We start from the raw sequence: 22,325 nt of genomic DNA, 5'->3' as shown, positions 1-22,325 counted from the left end.
AGGAGAAAACATAATTATGTGAACAACTGAATGGGGAAAGGCTGATGGTTGGTTATGGAAATTATATAGTCATCCTCATCCTGGGAGTAGCTGAGAGCATTTTATAAAATGAGAACTTCAAGTGCATATAAAAGGAGAAAAACAATAATCTAAGACTGATCTTTCTGGGACAACCATTAGTATTGCTATTATTGTTAGTATAGCTAGCAAAGAATAGTAAGAGGAATATTTGAAAATGGGACTGGAAAAGCAGGGAATTCTGATGTTTCTGAAATTACAGCTAAAAATGTACTGACAAGTGAGTGGGTGAATACAAAGATCCATGCAGACACCCATGAATAGCCACATGGAAATGAAGGTTTTAGATTCAAGAATGAAGATGTTATTGGAAACATTAATGAGATTTGTGTAAGTAACTCTTGACAACAGAATACTGTACCCAAACAGTAAGATCCGAGGAAGATGGGATGTGGATAAGAGAAGTAAATGTTTGCAGGTGCCAAGTGGTCCAAGTCAACCCAATATTGAGCCTGGTAAACCTAGATAAATGTTGAGGGACTGCAAGTTTGTTTTGGAGTTTAGTTGCCGTGTGCTGAGTGAAGATTGAATACTTTGCCTCTGTCTGAAAAAGTTGTGCTGTTTTACCAAAGCTCCAGATTCTGGAGGGATGTGTAGGAAGAAGTGGAGATGAAAGTGACCTCAGCAGATGGCTCAGCCTTGGAAGGTGTGGCGACATGTCACAGCCATGTTCGGGGGGTAGACTTTCTAAAATGGGCAAACCAAAGGCTGTTATAGACTTACCTTGAAGAATAATATTCATCCAGGTGTAGTTTATTCCAGAGGTTAACTCGGATGGCCATAATCAGGTAGTTTAAAAATGTATTACATTTGTTTAATCCTCCAATCCTAGAGGTTTTTCTTTTGAATACATTGAATATGTTTCTAATGTGCAGAACATTTCTCCAGCAACTGTGAACATTGTCTCTCTATTTCCCTCCCAGAGCCTTCCTTTTAATCAAAGCATTTCTGGATAATTTTATTGAGTTAGAGATATTTCAGACCTTTTTTCCTAAAGACTGAAGGATGTGAATTCCTTATTAAGCATTTTGCCACTTTGTTATTTTGGTTTCTTAAACAGTCACGAAGTGAAGTCGTAAGGTGTGAGAAATGTGAGAAGGAATGAATTCTGAAATGGAGGGCTGCTCTGTGTAAATATGATGAAATATTAATTACTTCTTGTTTCCTCTTCTTCAGGGATATCAGGGAATGGCAGGATCACCAGGTGTTCCAGGATCCCCAGGAATACAAGTATGTGATCTGTATATACATATTTTAGAAATACCATTTCTAGTGAACCAAAACACATAACTAACAGAATTTTATTTTGTGGTTAATTTAGGGAACACGAGGACTACCAGGTTATAAAGGAGAACTGGGGAGAGATGGAGAAAAGGTAAATATGTACAAGCAAAGGTGTGTTCAGTTGTTTTAGTCACTCAGAGACAAAGGATGCAATCTGCGATGACTCCCATTCAATAATGTTCGTCTTGGTGAATGCCAAGATGTCAGCTCAGAAATGTGTCAGTGGCTGTTGGCTGATCAAGCTCACAGGAGGCTTTTATCACTAGATCAAAGTGGTTATCACTAGATGACCACTGTCAGATGGCACAGGTATTGGCATTGCCCTGGTACCATGTTCCTTCTCTGTGATTAAGCTCTGTAAGGAGCTACCTTCTTAGAGGGAAGAGCATTATGTGAATGGAATGTGTTCCCGTGTTAGCCGCAGACAGCCATATGTCCATCTCCACAGCAGAAATCTATCTTAGCCTTACTGGACTTCTCTCTCTTGTAAGGATTCAGTGGGTACAGACAACATTTGTCTGATTTCCTTTTTTACAGCTCTGAGATTTGCCATGTTCTTTAAATATGTTCAATATTTTAGTACCTCCCCAGGGATCTAGTCCTGCATCCAGATAGCTGGTCCACATCCAAGGTGCCCATTGGAATTTGCTCGAATCCCCATGATGATTTGTTAGCTTAATTCCTAAAGCACAGTCTTATTTCTATGTTCTTTGAAGGCCTTCTGTTTGCTCTTGATAAAAACCTGAACTAATTTTCTAGCTCCAATTCTTGCAAAATGATTGCCTTTTAAAAATAGTGTGCACAGAATTCACACTTGAGAAACACTGATCTGGGCTCTGTCTATTTTATGTTTTTCTGGTTGCTTATGCTGGTTATAGAAAATTGTAGCTGCTCAAGTACCATCTCTGGATGGACCCCTGGAAGATCTTATGATGGGTCTACTCCTTTCAAACTGTTTGATCTTGGCACGTGACTTGATGTCTTTGAATCTTATTTTCTACATTGACTCAGTGGGGATTTCTTTACAGATTTGTTGTAAGGATTAAATGCGATAATATATGAAAAATACTTAGTGTGGTCCCTGGTACAGGGTTTTCCTTAAATAAATGCCTGTTGTTTTGTTGTTCTGTTTTGCTTATCAAGGAACGAGGTTGTGGTTGGGATGTCACATGGGGTGGGCTGGCATGTGTCATGGGCAAGAAATGTTAGAGCAAACAGAAGGGTTAGTGTCTGGAAAAGAAACAGAGAAGATGGAATGTCAGGACAGCTCTATAATGTGGGGAGAGCCAGGGAAGGCAGAACAACAGCAATAAGTGATAGAACTCTGGAGGAAGTGGTACAAAATCCTCTTTTCTCCTCAATGGCCCTGGGCCTCTATGAATCTTTTTAGCCACTGGCAATCTCTGCCTATTTAAAATGATGGAGGTGCATCTTAAGAGGTGCTGAAGAGCACGCCAGGCCCACAGGAATGGAGATGTCTTATATTTGTATGTTCTGGAGGTATCATGAGAGACCTCCAACCTCCTCTAGGAGAATGGGGGATTCCACTAGGAAGGTGTGGATACCTGTTCCTAGGAGACCACATACCAGGCACCTCACCCACATTCTAGTCTACAAGATTGTTGCTGTTTCTTTAACATTCTCACAAGTAGCCTGATTTGGGGATGTGGGGAATATATAAAAGTATGCATGTATGAATAAGTGTATTTAGGAGTGGATGGGTTAATACATTTATTTGTTTTTGTGCTGACTTGGGTTTTAGAGACCCAAAATAAAAAGGAGGATTTTTATTCATTTATCTTAAAAGAATTGGAGTAAAATACCTTATTTAAAAGTAAAGAACAATAATCTATGAAATAGAAGCAGACTCATAGACATAGAGAACAGACTTGTGGTTGCCTAGGGAGAGAGGGATGGATTGGGAGTTTGGGATTAGCAGATGCAAACTATTACATATAGGATGGATAAACAACAAGGTCCTACTGAATAGCACAGGGAACTATATTCAATATCCTGTGATAAACCAAACTGAAAAGAATATGAAAAAGAAGTGTATATATATATATATATATATATATATATATATAATCACTTTGACATACATCAGAAACTAACACAACATTGTAAATCAACTATACTTCAATAAAACAAAAATTTTTAAAAAAGAACAATACTTCTATTAGTCACATCTTAAGGTAACTGCTGTATTGTTTTGGGTCATTGCACTCTGTTTAAAATAGTACTTTTACAAAGCCACACATTCTATTAAAGAAGATAAGGTGAATAAGATGTATGTTTATGTAAAGTTCTTCGTTTTCAGACCAGTAGTGATTTCATTCAGTGTCGTTTTCTGAAGTTCATTGTTTGGGTGTCAGCTCTGATTGACACAGTCATTGTGGGCCTAAAATCACCACATGCTGCTTCTAAATTCCCTCCTTACATTCCTTCTGGCTGCAGGGATTTCTTTATTTAGAGCTACAATAATTTAGTGAGTTAGTTAAAGGCATTTCCTTGGGTGTTCCTCTAGAATACAATTTGTTAATTTTCAGAAATGGGAAGGTTGAAAACATACCCTGGAGATGGCCTTGACTTGTGATTGCTCAGGGCATTTTTTCCAGGCATAACCCATGGCCTTTAGGGGATTGTTCCACACCGTAATGTTCTCTGTTAGGATATTTTCCCAGAATAATTTCCATTTTGTGGATTTCCACTGAAACTCCCATAGGAGTTTCCACTTAAGATAATTAAAATTATATTCACTTTCTTGCTGACTGTAACCTTTGTTCCTCACATATCAGAAAATAGAATGTGTATAGATTTTGCATGGGGTTTTTCTTCCCCTGAATTTACAAAATTAAAAGGACCCTTTATCCACCAAATTGTCTTCAATTGGTAACTCATTTTATAACATGCTTTAGAGATATTCCTTGGACTCTAAGAAATACTTTAAGTACTTCAAAGAACTTCCTCAGCTTTAAGGAAACCTAATATATTTAAATCGTGTGGAGACATATATATATATATATATATATATATATATATATATATATTTTTTTTTTTTTTTGCGGTACGCGGAGCACAGGCTCCAAACGCGCAGGCTCAGCGGCCACGGCCCACGGGGCCAGCCGCTCCGCGGCATGTGGGATCCTCCCGGACTGGGGCACGAACCCACGTCCCCTGCATCGGGAGGTAGACTCCCAACCACTACGCCGCCAGGGAAGCCCGAGAAATATATTTTGTTAAAACTTACATTAAACTGGGTTGGTTTTTATGGGTTTTCTAATTGAGTATTTCTAATTGTTTATATGGGTTTCGTAATTGAGTATGAAACTTTCTATGGCAATGCAATTCTGGAGACACAGGAAGTATTAATAATTTTTTTAATCTAGCCAGATTTGTACCAACTCATCACTTGGTTTCTCTGGGTTTAAGAAATAAAATATATTAATTCTATCTAAGGTATCCTTATGGAACCAATTATACATTTTGTTTAGTTTCTTCATTAGAGTGTTAAACATTTGAATTGTCCTTTCAAGATCTCACTGTCCCGTTGCTCTCAGCATCCAGAACAGAGTATCATGTAATGAGCGAGCCTTTCTTACATGAATAAACCCCATTATCTGCACTTTGAAAGGCAAAAGCTGAAGTGATGTTATAGCGATATCTATTACATAGTTGGTCATAATCAAGGAACTCCAATATATATGTTGAGAGAACAGTAATAAAGGACCAAGCTGAAAAGTGTTATTAGGGAATAATATGTAAAAAATTTAACATGCTAGTTGCTTTATTTCTTGCAGAGTTCCTGAAGACAAAAAAAATAAAACAAAGCCAGTAATGACATAAGAGGGAGAAATAGAACTAACTTAGGAAAGTGGTCATCTTTCTCTTATTTCTAGAATAGAGAGAGTAATCTACCCGTGTATCTTTCTGATAGCACCATGACCCAAACACGGGGTTATGTGTGTGTGTTTTGCAGGATGGGGAGGCTTAATGCAGTGACAGGTTCCAGGCTGTGCCCTGATTTCAGACTGCTTAACCTTCCTAGTCATACTTCTTAATCTCTTTAAACCTGGTTTCCCAAATCTAGAAAGTGGGACTATAAGTATTTCTTCATAGCCTTGCTGTAAAGACTAAATAAAATCATGCATGTACCTGGCCAAAATTAAACACTGTAAGTTAGTGATGATGATGATGATGATGATGGCGATTTGTAAATGTTTCTGAAAATATCTTTCGTTTATCCCTTATTGTTTCTCACAGTGTTGAAGTGCCCCTTATGAAGCAATCAGACAGGAATTCCCTAAACCTCTTCCCACCCCACTTACCCTCTTTGCTGTGTGTGTACCTATATTCTACCCTCTCTTCTGTTAATATGGATGAACTGTCCATGTATAATGTCCAGCCCTCCTCTGTGCTCTGGGTCTCATCCTTCTCCATTACTTTGTGTTATTCATTAGCCCCTCTCTTCTGTGTCGCTAGTTTTTTCTTTCTTTTTTAAAAAATTTATTTTATTCCTGTCCTAAAGACGCAGACGTAGAGAATGGACTTGAGGACACAGGGAGGGGGAAGGGTAAGCTGGGAAGAAGTGAGAGAGTGGCATGGACATATATACACTACCAATGTAAAATAGATAGCTAGTGGGAAGCATCCACATAGAACAGGGAGATCAGCTCGGTGCTTTGTGACCACCTAGAGGGGTGGGGTAGGGAGGGTAGGAGGGAGACACAAGAGGGAGGAGATATGGGGATATATGTATATGTATAGCTGATTCACTTTGTTATACAGCAGAAACTAACACACCATTGTAAAGCAATTATACTCCAATAAAGATGTTAAAAAATTTATTTTATTGAAACATAGTTGATTTACAATGTTGTGTTAATTTTTGCTGTACAGCAAAGTGACTCAGTTATACACACACACACACACACACACACACACACACACACACACACACATACATATATATATACACATATACAGTCTTTCTCATATTCTTTTCCATTATGATTTATCACAAGGTATTCAATATAGTTCCCTAAGCTCTACAGTAGGACCTTGCTGTTTATCCATTCTCTGCATAATAGTTTGCATCTGCTAATCCCAAACTCCCAACCCCTTCCTGCCCCACCCGCTTGGCAACCACAAGTCTGCTCTCTATGTCTGTGAGTCTGTTTCTGTTTCATAGATAAGTTCATTTGTGTCATATTTTAGATTCCAAGTATAAGTGATATCATATGATATCTGTCTTTCTCTTACTTCACTTAGTATGATCATCTCTAGTGTTGCTACAAATGGCATTATTTCATTCTTTTTTATGGCTAAGTAGTATTCCATTGTATATGTACCACATCTTCCTCTCCTCCCTTGAGTTTTTTATTGTAATATTATTAAATATAAATGTATATGAGTTTAAATGTATGTGTCAAATATATATACATATTTGTGATAAGCATGGCAATAATTGATATATTGGTATAATTAATGGTATAATTCACATAATAAATAATAAAATATTATTAAATACATATCTACACACTCTTTTTTTCTAATAAATATTTTGTTTCATCTGAATCTGGAGAAATTGTGAAATTGTTACAAGCAGGAATTTTTCAGAAAACTTTCCCTCCTTCTTATGGAAGGAGTGGTACCACATTTTCCTTCTTTCCTACCTCCTTTCCTCAGAGGCTTTTCTTCCAAAGCAGCAGGGCCTCCCAAAATGTTTTCTAAAGTCAGGCTTGGTTGAGCATCCCTCTGTCTGTCCATGTGGTGCTGATCTGTGTGTGCTCAGGTTTTCACTACTTCTGTGGATGTTTTTGCAAAGTTTTGATTGTTTTCTGATCTTTCAGCCTCTTTTCTTTTAGGGCCCTATAATGGATTCAACATCTCAGTTTATGGTGATGAACCATTCATTCTATGTCCTGCCTCATTTCTTGGTTGCTCTGCTGCTTTCTGTCCTGTTTCCTTTTTCTCTACTGGCATCATTGGGAACCTTACAACTTTTATTGAATTTTTACAGGATGCTTCATCTTGGTTCTAAACTCTTATTTCTCATCTTCATTTTGGGTGTGCTCTGTTTTATGGTCATTGATAAACTGTGGCAGGGACCGTATATTAGGAGCTTAGGAATCTACTTTTTTCCTAGACCTGAGTAGTCCAATGGTGATGCCCAAACCCAAGGGGTTAGAGAGGGAACATTTTAGTAGATTTAAACACTTCCCAGGAAATCATTATTTGTCCTGGTCCTGTGTGACACTTAGTGGTTTTTAAATGAGAAGAGAAGGAACAGGAAGATGTGTAAGGCTTTTGACATGTTGGGTGCTGAAGGTGTTTCCTGTTGTGTGTACGTTTTTCTGTTTTATTTTAGACATGTCTTGTGTGGATATTATCCACATGCATTGCCTATCACATGCCATCCTCGCAAAAAGTCCTATGAGGTTAGTAGAGTAAGTCATGCTCTGCCCGTTTTACATTAATTGTAAAGTAAATGAAACCTATTGTACAGTTTTGAAACTGAGAAATGAGGAACTTCAGTCATCTGTCTGAAGTTACTCAAGGATCAGGGGTTGAAATAAAATGTCTGTATCTCAGTCTGGCTTTCTTTTCCTTTCTTTTCACCATATTTTTCTGCTTTGGCCAGAATTGTTTTTAATAGTGTGATTTCCTCCTCTTTTGCTCTATGCCTGCACCATGAGAAGGCCCAATGCCTGTGAGCAGCTGAGGAGGAGGGGGAGGGGAGGGGGAGGGAAGAGGGAGAGGAGGGGGAGGAGAGGGGGGAAGAAGGCGGGGAGGAGGGGAGGGAGGAGGAGGTTGGCTAGATGAGTGATGGTTTGAACTGATTGTGCCATGATAGTGGATTCATAGTCTTACTTTTGCATGTGTACCTGTGAGATGTTTCCTCCATGTCTCAAAAATAAAGGCTTTAAGAAAGAAAAAAAAACTCTCTCAAGGGAGGAGGGATAGTTCCCTGCAGATTGTAGATTATCAAACTTTTAAACTGCAAAATCTTTGCAGTGAAAGTCTTTGGGGCATGTAGTCCCATATATATGTATGAATTATATGCTGTGCTACTGAATAAAGGATTATGTGCATTGAAAACACAGACACACTGAGAAATTTTGAAAGAATGAGATTTTTAAAATATTAGTTTTCATATTCTCTTGCTACTCAAATAAATAATCTTGATGTAACTTTGGAGACTGAGACTCTAGATCAACCTGTGAGATTGGCAGGCTCATCAAAGGCTTGTTATCAGTCAGGAAGCTTCGAGGCAACCTGGGGAAAATGGAACCAACTTACTGCAAATCTTGGATTCTCTTTTATTCTAATCTCTTGTAAACTCAGTGGGAATCAAGAGTGTGACTCCTCAAAACAATTTTTTTATTGGAATTTTCTTGGAGGACTCAAGAGTGTTTACTATATTTTAGAAAATGAAAGTATTTGCATATTCAGTAAATTATCATTAATCACAAGCGAGACATCAGCTAGGATAGAGTAAGTTATGTTGCAATAACACACAAATGCCAAATGCCAATGCCTTAAAACAAAAAAGGCTTATTGCTCATCAAACTGCACACTTATTAGCAGACTCAGGCTAACAAAAGTTTCACCCTCTAGATTTTAACTAATTACAGTAGCAGGTCCCTAGAGAATCAAAGAGTGGCTCATAAACCACTTCCATTCATCTTTAATTAGCTAGAGCAAATTTTGTAAACCACACCAACTTCAAGAGTCAGGAAAGCATGATTCCCTCCACCTCCCCATATGCTTAGAAGTAGAGAGAATCTGAATATTGATAAATAATAATCATGTCTACTAAGACGAAATAAGAATGCATCAAGAACGGATTTTTTTTCAAAGAGATTGGTGTCTAATAAAGCACAAAACATATACAAAGTAACTATTTTAAGAGAGTAAATGTTAAGTGCCAAAGATGAGAGTTGAATAAAACTCTAGGAGTTGAGAGGAAAGTTGAAAATTCAAAAAGGCTTCATGAAAGAAATTGTAAACCGAAGGTTAAACATAGATACAGACTTATAGGGGCTGTTCTTACCCAGTTTAAGAAGCCTCTAACTTAGGGAGGCTGTGGTTCCTTACCACACTGTGTGTGTGTGTGTGTGTGTGTGTGTGTGTGCGCGCGCGCGCATGCGCGTGTGCGTGTGTGTATTATCAACAAGACTGTATGAACATCTTTGTATATATTTCTCAGTAACTTTCTCTGAGTATAACCACAGGAAAATTTCCCAGAAGTGGAACTGATTAGAGAATCAAAGCGTTAAGTTCATAATTAAATTTTGAGGCAAATTGCCTATTTACCTTCCAGAAAGTGTGTACTCCCCCAACAAGTGTGTGAAATATCTTTCTTCACACCCTTATCAGCACTGAATTTCATTAAATTTCTGATTTTCATCAATATATGTTAAAAATGGTACTGGTCTGATTTGCAATCATTTATTAGTGAAAAAGGTATAAAGTACCTGTCATATGATTTTTGAAAATATTGTTACTTCTCTGTAATTTGCTTTTTATTTATATCCTTTATTTTTTCCTACTGGGCTGTTCATCTTTTTAAAAATTGATTTTTATGTGCATGTCATAAATTGTGTGAAAATATTTTTTTCTGGCTTATGTGTTTTGATTTGAGTTTTAGAATTTTAGACATACAGAAATTTTAACTATTTTTATATATATATATATATATATATATATATATATATATAAAGTTTTACTTCTTTTCTCCTATGTTTGTATCTGTATAGAAAGGTTCAACATTCTAACATTTTGAATATAATTACTCCTGCTTTAAGTTTTGGAATTTTCATTATTTTATATTTTAATCTTAAAATTTTTGATATTTGGAGTAAAGTTAGATGAGTATTCATATTTTCCCCTTTCTTCTCCTAAAAGGATAGCCAGTTGCTAAACAGTATTTTTGAAATTTCACTTTTTTTCTCATTTATTTGAAAAACCATCATTATCACTAAATTTCCATTCTCATTTGGGTCTGCTGTTTTTGGCTTTCCCTTCTGTTCCATTTACCTGTCTATATCTTCTCCACTGCCAAGCAGTTTTAATTATTGTCACTTCATAATATGATTTAATACTGGCAGGCCTAGTCCTTCCTTATTATTCTTTATGATCAAAATTTTCTTGGCTATTCTTACATGTTTATTTTTGCAGATAAAGCTCAGTATCTTTTCTTCAAATTTTTTTGGGAATTCCTATTTATGTTTTAATTAGGATTTCTTTGAATTTATGGATTAGTTTTAGAAGCACTGACATAATTTCAATACTGAATTTTCCTATTCAAGATTATGATTTATCTTTCTTTTTATTTCAAACTTAAAACTCAGTGGAATAATATTAAAATTTTATTTTTTATTGGTTCTCAACATTACCTAAGTTTATATGTAGGAATTTTTATCTGTTTTGGTCCTGTTATAAGTGGAACTTTTACTTTAATCTATTTTTATATTGGTTATTGTTTATAAATATAAAAACTATTTTGTATATTAATTTTTAAGACAGCAATTAACTGATTTCTCATACTAATTATTTCAGGGTATTAGGTATGTTGGCATATTAGACATGTAATCATAAATAAAGATAATTTGTTTTCTTCCTTCTAGGATTTACCTCTCTTATTTTTATATTTTGTCTAAACTCATAGGCTAGTCAAAACTGGCTAGAAAAACATTAAAAATAGTGGTAATACTGGGCAACATTGTTTTTAAATTTCAAACAGTCACAATCTCTTTTAGTCCAGGTTTGTGGCTCTTTTGGAAGAATAATTCTCTCAACAGCAAAATACATATTTGTAATTTTGTATCTTTGACTTTTGATTCCAGCCAGTAACATCATCCACAGTCCTGTTTTAGTCATGGCCCTTTCTACATTAATTAATTAGTGATTAATAATTTCTCTTTCTTGAGCCACTATGTCCATCTTGAGAGAATGTTTTGGACCCACCTTAACTGATTTAGAGAATTTGAGAATGGTGTTTATGGCCACACTCTTGATTGGTCCTTCAACTGAACTTCTTTTAAAGGCCTTCTCCAGTTTCATTATTTACCTGTCAGAGATGAGAAAAAAAAGGTGTATCCTCCCAATCCCAGTATCTGGGGACTTGGTCTATGCCTTCTAACTATGACTTGCAAACTGGCCGATTCTTTTCTGAGCTCATCTCTTTTATAGTTACCTTGTCAAATACAGCCAACACTAATTGATTCATGATACCAACATTCTTTTTTTCTCAGTTCTTTAGCTATGTTTATTGGAGGCATTATTTGCCTTTGCAGTTTATTAAAAGCAAAGTTTTTTAAATCAATTTTTCACCAAAATCATAAAATCAATGATTCCATGAATCATTGTATTTCCAACCTCCAAAAATTATTTTTCACTGCCCACTACCTAGTCCCAAAGCCATTGCCAAATGTATTTTTTAATGTTATTGTTTGGCAGCCTTTTTTTTCCTAGTATACCAATTTTTATATTAATTAAATTAGGCTAAGTTTTACTGCAGTAACTGATGATCCAATGGCTCAATGGCCAACACAAGAGCATTTTTTTGTCTTTCATGTTACGTGCCTATTGTAGATAGATGTTGGCTAAAATTTACCGCTTATTTGCTACCCATTACTTTTAAACCTTGGACACAACTTGACTGAATGTATTGTGTTTGGGTCACACTTTCTCGTGTTTTGTATTTTGTAGGTATTGTCTTAGTATTCCCCAAGCATTTTGCTAAATTTCTCTGCCCCTCCCCCATTTCATTGCTGTGTGTTAACATGGATGCTGTTCCTTTTATTTTACTTAAAAATCTTGCTTATGACTATGTGGGTAGCTTTGTCCAGATTATATATTTTTTTGGTTCCAATGTGAGTTGATGCTCCTGGTCTTTTCAGTTCATCTGAGATGAGTTTATCTTATCTCCAGGAAAATAAAGTTTGAAGATGGTGTCTTCTATAAACTGTAGCCAGAGAAGGGAAGTCTTAGCTGGGACTTGGTTCATCCTTAAAGGGAATCCTGCTTTGCCCCTTTCTTCTGTACTTTTATTAAGTACTCATTGCCCAGCTAAGTTCCATCTTATCAAGGTGTATCTTAGTCTACCTGGCCTTCACCTGCTCATCTCAATTCAGCCTGAGTTAGCACAGGTGGTTCTTTCACCATTAATTTATTAGATAGTGCTGGAAACTGAAAATGGAGTAGTAATGTTGCCTTTGAAGGGTTCTATACCTTGAATAACTGTGTCACTCTTTAAAACATGTGGATAAATAACCCTCATTAAATTAAGATTTCTAAGAATTACATCCATCATAGATAACTAGTCACATCCTCTTCTCTCCCTACCAGACAAGCTAAAAAGATCATGAATTGTTTGTAGGTAATGTCTTAATTTGCCTAAATAGTAGTGAACTGACCCAAATCTTGCTGTGCCAGCCATTGGGCTTCCTTAACTGTGTCTTGACAATTAAGATTTTTGAATCTAAGGCAATAGCACCCAGTATGTCCCACAGAAATAAGTCTTAAAACGATGTCCACTAAATATCAAGCTGTTGTGATTTTCTCCATCTCTCTTCCTTTGGAGAGATGGCCTTTCCTCTTCATAAACTCATCTGGATAGATACCTACTATGAGCAATTTCCTAAGATCAGCAATTGGAAGAAAATTCCACAGAATCCTAGAGTGTTTTGAGACCTTCAGCTCAGGGTTTGTCCTCACTGAGCTGGGACCTCAGAGGATGGCTCTCTCCACAGAGTCTTGGCACTTGATCATTGCTATTAACTCCTAGGCCTTGCCACTGTAAGAGCCTAAATATTTTTAGAATAGGTGGCTACTCTCTAAGGGTGGAGTCAGCATTGCTGATGAGATTCCCCTGGCCCAAAATACTTTCCTTCTCTGATTATAAATGAAACCCTGATAAATGAGGATTGGTCTTTCACAGGGATAGGGTTTTAATGTAGATGTGCACTGAACAGTTTGCAGATTTATTTCCAATGAATTTTGACAAGAATGAGGTGGAAGAATATATGTTGATTTTTTTTTAGACTGACATGTGTTTTCTTTAATTAATTTGTTTTATTTTCAGGGTGACCGTGGACTTCCTGGTTTTCCTGGGCTTCATGGAATGCCAGGATCAAAGGTTGAAGAAATCTGTTCTTCTTAAAATTAAGCAATGCCATATTTTATTTCAAATTGAAAGTACTTTATGTTATAAATGGGTTATAAATAAGTGTTGATATATAAATTAAAGTATATTAAAGTAAATGACTGGGTTAAGATTAATAATCATAGTTTACATAAAGCTTTTACAAATTTCCTTTAAAATTTTCAGCCATAAATCTTATAGTATTTAAAAATTGATGAGTAGTTTTCATTATATAGAAATTCTCTTAACTATAAACCTTTTACTATAAGGTCCTGTTATAGTAACAAATGCCCTGTTTTTTCCTTGCTTTTCGTTATAAAGCCTGGGAAATAGGACTTTTTTAAACAAACTTTAAATAATTTATTTCTATTTTATTTTGATGTGGGCATATTAAACTCTGTTGTTTATAATTGGAATTGTTTTTTGTTTAATATATAAGTGAAATATTAATTTTAGAGAAATTAAAATATTAATTTCTCTGAAATTCAGGATTTATATTTTTATCTTTTAGGGTGAAATGGGTCCCAAGGGAGATAAAGGATCACCTGGATTTTATGGCAAAAAGGGAAGTATAGATCCCAAAACAAAGTATCCATATTGAACTTTCAATACAATGGAAATAGAAAATTTGAATTTCAGTCCCAGCCCACTGTTGTAGCAATTAGCTTTGTTCACCTTTCTCAGGGGATTTATCCAGAACAATGGAAAAATAACTGTTGACTGTTATGCATGGTATTCTATAAGAATACTTTGTGTTATTGAGCCTTCTGAACTTTAAAAATACTTACAGAGAGATTCCTTGGAAGTGATAGCTGTTTAACAGTATCCATTGAGAATCCTATTTTTTCACATTGAAGGAAATGTTTAGTCTCTTTATATTTAAGATGCTCATTGCTTTTTACTTTTGCCAAGTAGTGGTTTCTGTGTTTAGATGCTTGTAATTCTGCATCCATCTTATCCTCAATGTCACGTGTCCTGGTAAAATAATGCTTTGCTGAAAGCTGCAGGGTCAACGCAAGCTGTGGTTCTATGAATTCTGTCACTCCATAAGGAAGTTAGCTTACTTTCCTATGTAAGTTCGAGTTGGAATTTTAACTCCAGGGTTAAAATTTTTATTTTTAATACAGGGTGCAAAAGGTGAAAAGGGGAATGCTGGTTTTCCTGGCCTTCCTGGACGTGCTGTGAGTTTGACAGAAAAAGTTCTTAAGTATTTTACTTTAAATAAAATGTAACCTCTACTATCTTCTTTTAAAAAGAAAAATTAGCGCAAAAAATATATTAAAATACTTGTATTTATTTTTTCAGGGAGAACCAGGAAGACATGGAAAGGATGGATTAATGGGTAGCCCTGGTTACAAGGTATTTACAAAAAAAAAAAAAAGATTTCTGTAACTTGTGAGTGAATATGAGAAAAATGTACAGATATTAGACTTTTTAAATGTATGACATTGGTATAAAATGAATGAACTAAAAGTTGTTTTAGTGTAATTTTAAAATGATTCTAAATTTATTTTGAGTCTATCATGAATTCTTCTGTGTTGGAAATAAAATCCCAGGATATTAGAAGGTTGAGCTTCTTTGATGAGCCATTCAGATGGGTTTGTTTGGTGGATTAGAGGCAGAAGTACTTGGCTGTGTCTCCCAAGGGATTACATTCTTTTTCAGAGAGTAGGGACGGAACCCTTAACCCTAACAATTTCAACTTTAACCCTGACAACTTGTGTGGTGTGAATATGGGAGAATTAGAGCAAGAAGAACAGCAAAAGTGTCAATTACTCACCAATCCTGAAAAAACTCAAAGGCACATGCCCTTACAATGGTGGGTTAACATCATCTTATTCTTACATAAAGAAACTTTTTTGGGTCAATTATCAGATAGAAACAGGCTTTCTATAGTGTGGCTTATTAAATAAAAAGACATCAGGTAGGTATATGTATTCAAGTCAGTGTATCTAGAATGAGCCAACAATCCACATCATTGTCCTATTGTACGTTGTTTTGTTTTTGTTTTTTTTGATCCCTAAGGAGAGAATTTGTGTAAATCCATCAACCACCGAGACCACTTGATCAAGCATTGGATTTTGAGATGTCATCATTTTTCCTAATGGTCAGCACTTTGAAGGCCAAACTTGCTCAGAAATTCAGTCCAAATTTTCTTGGTCTATAGATGTTTTCCCTTCCTTTGGAAACATTGTCCATTTTTTCACTTAAAGGTTATGAAAGTTCTCCAAATATCAATGATTCCTTAAAGATTATAGATAGTACTTCCTGAATGTAAAATATGGGGGCCCATTTTCAAGAGCTTAGTCATGTGTTGTTGTTAATTATGTTTCACTGGTCTTGTATTTTATTTCCCATTTGTTTGTTGATTAAACAGATATTTATTGATATTTATTAGGTGCTGGACATATAGAAGAAAACAAAACTCTCATGGAGCTTATAATATAGTTTCTCTATGTTAGAGAACACAGATTCTTCTCCTTACCTGAAGATTAGGGATTCGTCTAATTTAATTTTTCTTTGTCTTCTGTTGTTAAAAGGCCCTGTACCCCAAGAAATGAGATTATACATTTTTTGGGGTGGTAGAGTTTAGAGAATAGAAGCGAGTTGGAATTCCACCTCTCAATGACTTTTTCTAACTAGCTGTATGTCGTATGTCAAATTCTTTGACCTTCAGTTTTCTCCATTTCAAAAATGGAGTAAATGTTACCTACTTAGAATGGTATGGTAGAGACAGAGTAAGATAAAGGAATAAGTGTTCAATAAGGAATTCGTTTACTGCCTATTTTTTGATTTGAACATAGACTTAAGGTGCCTTTTTGAGCTTTTTTTAAAAAAACACTTTATTGAGGTATGATTGACATACAAAAACCTGTACATATTTAATGTAGGCAATTTGGTGAGTTTGTATGTAAGTATATGCAGTGAGCCATTACTGCAATCAATGCCATAAACATATCTGTCACCTCCAAAAATTTCCTTCCTCTCTCTTATTATTATATTAAAAAAATAAATTTATTTATTTATTTATTTTTGGCTGCGTTGGGTCTTTGTTGCTGTGTGTGGGCTCTCTCTAGTTGCGTCGAGTGGGGGCTACTCTTTGTTGCGGTGCACTGGCTTCTCAATGCGGTAGCTTCTCTTGTTGTGGAGCATGGGCTCTAGGTGTGCAGGCTTCAGTAGTTGTGGCACATGGACTCAGTAGTTGTGGCTCGCGGGCTCTAGAGCGCAGGCTCAGCAGTTGTGGCACACGGGCTTAGTTGCTCCACTGCATGTGGGATCTTCCCGGATCAGGGCTTGAACCCGTGTCCCCTGTGTTGGCAGGCGGATTCTTAACCACTGTGCCACCAGGGATGCCTTCTCCATGTCTTTTCATGACTTGATAGCTCATTTCTTCTTAGTACTGAATACTATTCTTGTCTGGATAGTCCACAGTTTATATTTCCTTTTTGGAATCTTTGGATAATGAATCATACCTAATTTTCTCTGACCGTATTAAAATCTATTTTCTTCCTCCCACCCAGATTTTTGTTTTGGAATTTTTCAGTCCTACAGAAAATTGAACCTTATAAATATATGAACATTTATTTCTATAATTTTTTTTTGTTGAGCCACTGGAAAGTAAATGAGACACTGTGCATTTCTCTCCTAAACACTTTAGCTTATATCTCCTAAGAATACTTTAATTCCATCATGATGCCCAAGAGATTTAAAATCAATACAACACTATTTTCTAATATAAGCCCATATTCAAATTTTTCTAATTGTTTAAAAATTGTTCTAAATAGCTATTTTTTCACCTGATACAATCAAGATTTGTGCACTGCATTTGGTTGTGTATTCGTCAGGGTTGCTCCAGAGAAACAAAACTAATAGGATGTGTGTATGTGTGTGTGTGTATTTACATTATTTATAATGTATTTGTCAATATATAAATGTATATTTATATACCATATATATCAAAATAAATATTTATATTTTCATGTGTGTATATATATATATATTTTATATATAGAGGGGTAAGGGGGTGTTGGTGAGGGAAAGGGCGAGGGACAGGGAGGGATGGGGATTGATTAATTGATTCATTCATTCAAAGGAATTGTCTCATGCAATTTTGGGGACTCTGCTTTCTGTCACTATAGTTTTACCATTCTCACAATGTCAATTAAATATAATCATACTGTATTTAGTCGTATGGATATATGACAGTTGGTTTCTTCATCTATCAGCTGATGAACATTTGAATTCCTATATTTGGCATTTATGAATAATGTTGATATGAATATTCTTATGCACATCTGAGTTGAACAAGTTTTCATTTCTCTTGGGTTGATACCTAGTAGAATTGCTGGATTGTATGGTGAGTGTATGCATATTTAACTTCCTAAGAAATTTCCTATCTATTTTCCAAAGTGGTTTCATTCTTCTCTATTGCCATCAGCAATTCAAGAGAATTCCGGTTTTACCACAACCTGCCAACACTTAATATTTTGTATTTTAGCTATTTTAGTTGGTACATAATGGCATCTCATGTGGTTTCAGTTTTCATCTTTCTGATGACTGACAGTGTTGACATCTTTTTATGGGCTTGTTGGCCATTTGTATATCTTCTTTTGTGAAGTATCTATTCAAAACACTCGACCATTTTAAAAAACTTTGGGTGGTCTGTCTTCTTATTGATGAATTGTAAGAGTTCTTTGTATATTCTGGATATTGGTCCTTTATCAGATATGTATTTGTGAATATGATCTCCCGACCTTTGGATTGCCTTTCTTTCTTAATGGTATCTTTTGATGGGAAGAAGTTTTTACTCTGGATGAAGTCTAACTTCTTAAAATATTTTTCGGTTCATGCCTTTTGTGTTCTATTTAATCTTTACCTAACTTAGGGGCAGAGATTTTCTCATATCTTTTCTTCTAAAAGAAAATATTTTCAAATTTTCTAAACGCACATATAGAACATCATATTTTCTAAAACTGTGTCATCTTAGCTTACGAATTTAGCTCTATGATCCATTTTGATGATTTTAATTTCTATGTATGGTGTGAGGTAAAAGTTAAGGTTCTTTTTTTTCCCCTTTTGGAGACCTGTTTTTTCCAGCACAAATTATTGAAGAGACTATCATTTCCCATTGAATTACGTGAGCATTTTTGCCAAGTATCAATTAATCAATATACGTGTGAACCTATTTTTGGACTCTTGATTTTGTTCTACTCATCTATACCTCTATCGTTTTGTCAACAACACACTGTCTTGATTATCATAACTTTAAATTAAGTCTGGGAATCAGTTAGTATAAGCATCTAAATTTGTTTTACTTTTTAAAATTGTAATAGTCTAGGTCGATATAAATTTCATATAAGCTTTAGTATCAGCTTGAAATTTTCTTACCAAAAACGCCTTCTGAAACTTGTTAAAGAAACTTTTTAGTGTGGAATACTTTTAGATTTACTGAAAAGTTGTAGATAAATAGTACAGAGACGTTTCCTTATACACCTTACCCAGTTTCTCCTGATGTTAACATCTTATATTACTATGATGCATTTGTCAAAAGTAAGAAATCAATATTGTCAAATTGCTGTAAATGGAACTCCATACTTTATTTGGATTTCATCAGTTTTGCCTCTAATGCCCTTTTGCAGTTCCAGGATCCAATCCAGGATACACCACATTGCATTTTTTTTTGTCGTGCCTCCTTAGTCTCCTCTAATCTGTGATGATCAGTCTTTTCTTACTTTTTATGACTTTGATAGTTTTGCAGAGTGTTACGTTTTCTGTAGAATGTCACTCAATTTGGGTTTGTCTGATTAGACTGGAATTATTTTGGGAGTGGCAGAGAAGGATAACACAAAGGTCAGTACCCTTCTCATCATATTAGAGAGTAAATACTATCCACATATCTGATCATTGGTATGTTAACCTTGGTCCCTTGGTTATGGTATTATCCATGTTCAGTTTACCCATGAACAACGTGGGGGTCAGGGCCACTGACCCTCCCCACAGTTGAAAATCCTAGTATAATTTAAAGTTGGCCCTCTGTATATGTGGTTCCTCTGTATCCATGGATCCGAATCCGTGGATTCAACCAACCAGGGATCACGCGGTACTATACTATTTATTGTTGAAAAAAAACGCATATAAGTGGACCCCTGTAGTTCAAACCTATGTTGTTCAAGGGCCAAATATATTTGTCAGGTTTCTCCACTGTGAAGTTACTGCTTTTTCCTTTCCACATTCCATTTGGAATCGAGTCTACAAATCCAGCCCCTATTCAAGATGGGGAAGTATCAACACAGCATATCATTCCACTTATGTTGGTTTTCTTTAATTTACCTCAGCAATGTTATGTGGTTTTCAGTGTACATGTCTTGTATGTCTTTTGTTAACTTAATACCTGAGTATTTTATTCTTTATACTCTTACGAATAGCTTATTTTTAATTTATTTTTGTTTGTTGCTAGCATATGAAAATACAATTTGTTTTGGCATATTGATCATATATCCTGCAATATTACTAAATCTGTTTATCAGTTCCTGCAACTTTCTTTGTAAATTCCTTAGGCTTTTCTGCATAGATGATCATACTATCTGCAAATCAAGACAGTTTTCTTCTACTATACCAATTTATATTGATATGACTTTATTTTAATAGTTTTATTGCACGGACCCAGCCCTCCAATACAATATTGAGTAGAAGTGGTGAGAATGTACTTCCTTGCCTTGGTTTCTGACAAGGTGGAGAACGTTCAGTCTTTCAGCAGTGTTACTTGCTGGTTTTACATAGAAACCCTACATCAAGTTGAGGAAATTCCTTTTTATTACTACTCTCTCGAGCATTTTTTTTTTCTTTTTAATTATGACTAGGTGTTGAAATTCATCAAAAACCTTGTTTACATTTATTGAGTTGATTATATAGTTTTCCTCCCTTATTTCCTTAATATGATGTATAACATTGATTTTTGTATGTTATGTCAAACTTGCATTATTGGGATAAACCCCAATTGTTCATCTTATATTATTAATCTTACATATTGTTGGATTCAATTTGTAAATATTTTTTTAAAAGACTTTTGTGTCTATGTTCATGAGATATATGGTCATTAGTTTTCTTGTGATATTTTTGTATGGCTTTGATATCAAAATAATACTGTCTTCTATTTTCTGAAAGAGTTTTTATAGAATTGGTATCATTTCTTCCTTATACGGTACAATTCATTAGTGAAGCCATTTGGACCTGGCTTTGTGGGTATGAGGAAGATTTTAATTACTAATTCAATTCCATTGCTAAATATTGGTCTATTTAGAGTTTTTCTTTCTTCTCAATTAAGTTTTGGTAATTTGTACCTTTCAAGGATATAGTCCATTTCATTCAATTTTCAAATTTCTTGCCATATTTTGTTTATAATGTTGCATTATTCTTGTCCTTTTGATGTAGGATTTGTAATGTCCTATCTTTCATTCCTGATATTATATATTTTGTAATAATGACTTATTATTGGTAGTTACAGTTGAAATCAAACACTACAGGGTTTTTCCTTCATCTGGGCCTGGTGCTTTTTTGTTGAGTTTTTTCCTTGATAACTTCCTCTTATCTCTTACATGAAAATTTCTTGGCTTAAGCAATGATAATAAACTTCATATTCTTAGAAAATTAGCCATTCCATCCGGATTTTTCAAGTGATTTCTATCAAATTATGCAAGTTCCTCTCATGATTTTTAAAAAGTTTTCTATTTCAATGATTATTCTGTTGTTTCTTTGAATATTTATACTTTCCCTTTCTACTCTTTTTTGTGTGATTATGTAATCTTTTGGTTTCTCTACTATGTTGGTTTTTATTTAAAGATCAAACATTGTAATTTAATTAGTAACTTCATTGATATTTCCAGTTTTTTAAACTTGTTAATCTATATTCTTTCTATCTTTTTTTCTTATATTTTTTCTATATTTCATAATTGGGAATTAAATTTATTTATTATCATTCTCTCACTATTTTTTGCTCTTAGTATTTAAATTATAATTTTTTTTCTGATCATTACTCCAGTTATACCCCCTTGATTTTAATGTGTAATGTTTCCATTAATATTATTTTTTAGAATTTTTGCAATTTTGGTTTTATATTTGTTTTTCCAAGAGTTATTTAAAAGTTAAAAAAAAGTTTTTTTTAGGTTGAGAGGCATTTAATTTTGATTCTGTTATCAATTTCTGGTCTTCTTACACTGCATCAGAAAATATTATTTGTATAATTTCTTCTTTATGGGATTTATTGAATTTTAGTCTTTGAACTATTATAACTCTTATAACTACTATAACTATAACTATTATAATGATAATTTTAGTCTTTGAACTATAACTTAAAACTATCAGTTTTCAGGAGTGTTCCCTGTGCATATGAGAAGGTGAATCTCTATTTTGAGATGTGAAACTCAGTACCCATTCATTAGACCTATTTCACTGACTATCTTTTTGAGATCATCTGTATACTTAATTTCTGGTTTGTTTGACGTGCTTTGGACAGAGTGTGATTTGTTAGTGTCCCTCTTAATGCATTTCCATCTACTTCTCCTTCCATCTTCTGTTTCATGACGGATTTTATATTGTTTGTTGCATAGTTATTTGCAACTGTTATAACTTCATTTTGAATTGTGGCTTTAGCATTATAAAATGTCATTTTTGTCTCCTTTAATAATTTTTAGCTTGAATTCTGCCTTGTCTTTACCAGGATTACATTCCTCCTTTCTGATTATTTGGATTGTTTGCAGAAACAATGCCCATCCTGCTGTCGTGTAGCTTTAAGCTTTTTGAATCACTTTGTTGT

At 34.8% G+C, this 22,325-nt stretch overlaps 1 protein-coding gene across 1 annotated transcript in view; it reads left to right on the top strand.

Annotated features, from left to right (window-relative positions):
• COL21A1 (collagen type XXI alpha 1 chain) overlaps positions 1-22,325 on the top strand; it is a 185,979-nt gene that overhangs the window by 105,434 nt on the left and 58,220 nt on the right. The window contains exons 11-16 of the mRNA XM_060021357.1: positions 1,255-1,308; positions 1,400-1,453; positions 13,454-13,507; positions 14,025-14,080; positions 14,643-14,694; positions 14,819-14,872. Of these exons, the coding sequence (XP_059877340.1) occupies positions 1,255-1,308; positions 1,400-1,453; positions 13,454-13,507; positions 14,025-14,080; positions 14,643-14,694; positions 14,819-14,872 (324 nt within the window). The remainder of the gene's footprint in view (positions 1-1,254; positions 1,309-1,399; positions 1,454-13,453; positions 13,508-14,024; positions 14,081-14,642; positions 14,695-14,818; positions 14,873-22,325) is intronic.

Source organism: Delphinus delphis, chromosome 10, assembly GCF_949987515.2.
Source record: "Delphinus delphis chromosome 10, mDelDel1.2, whole genome shotgun sequence".
Lineage (NCBI taxonomy): Eukaryota > Metazoa > Chordata > Mammalia > Artiodactyla > Delphinidae > Delphinus > Delphinus delphis.
The sequence above is the reverse complement of the archived record's forward strand: the minus strand, read 5'-3'. Positions and strand labels throughout refer to the sequence as shown.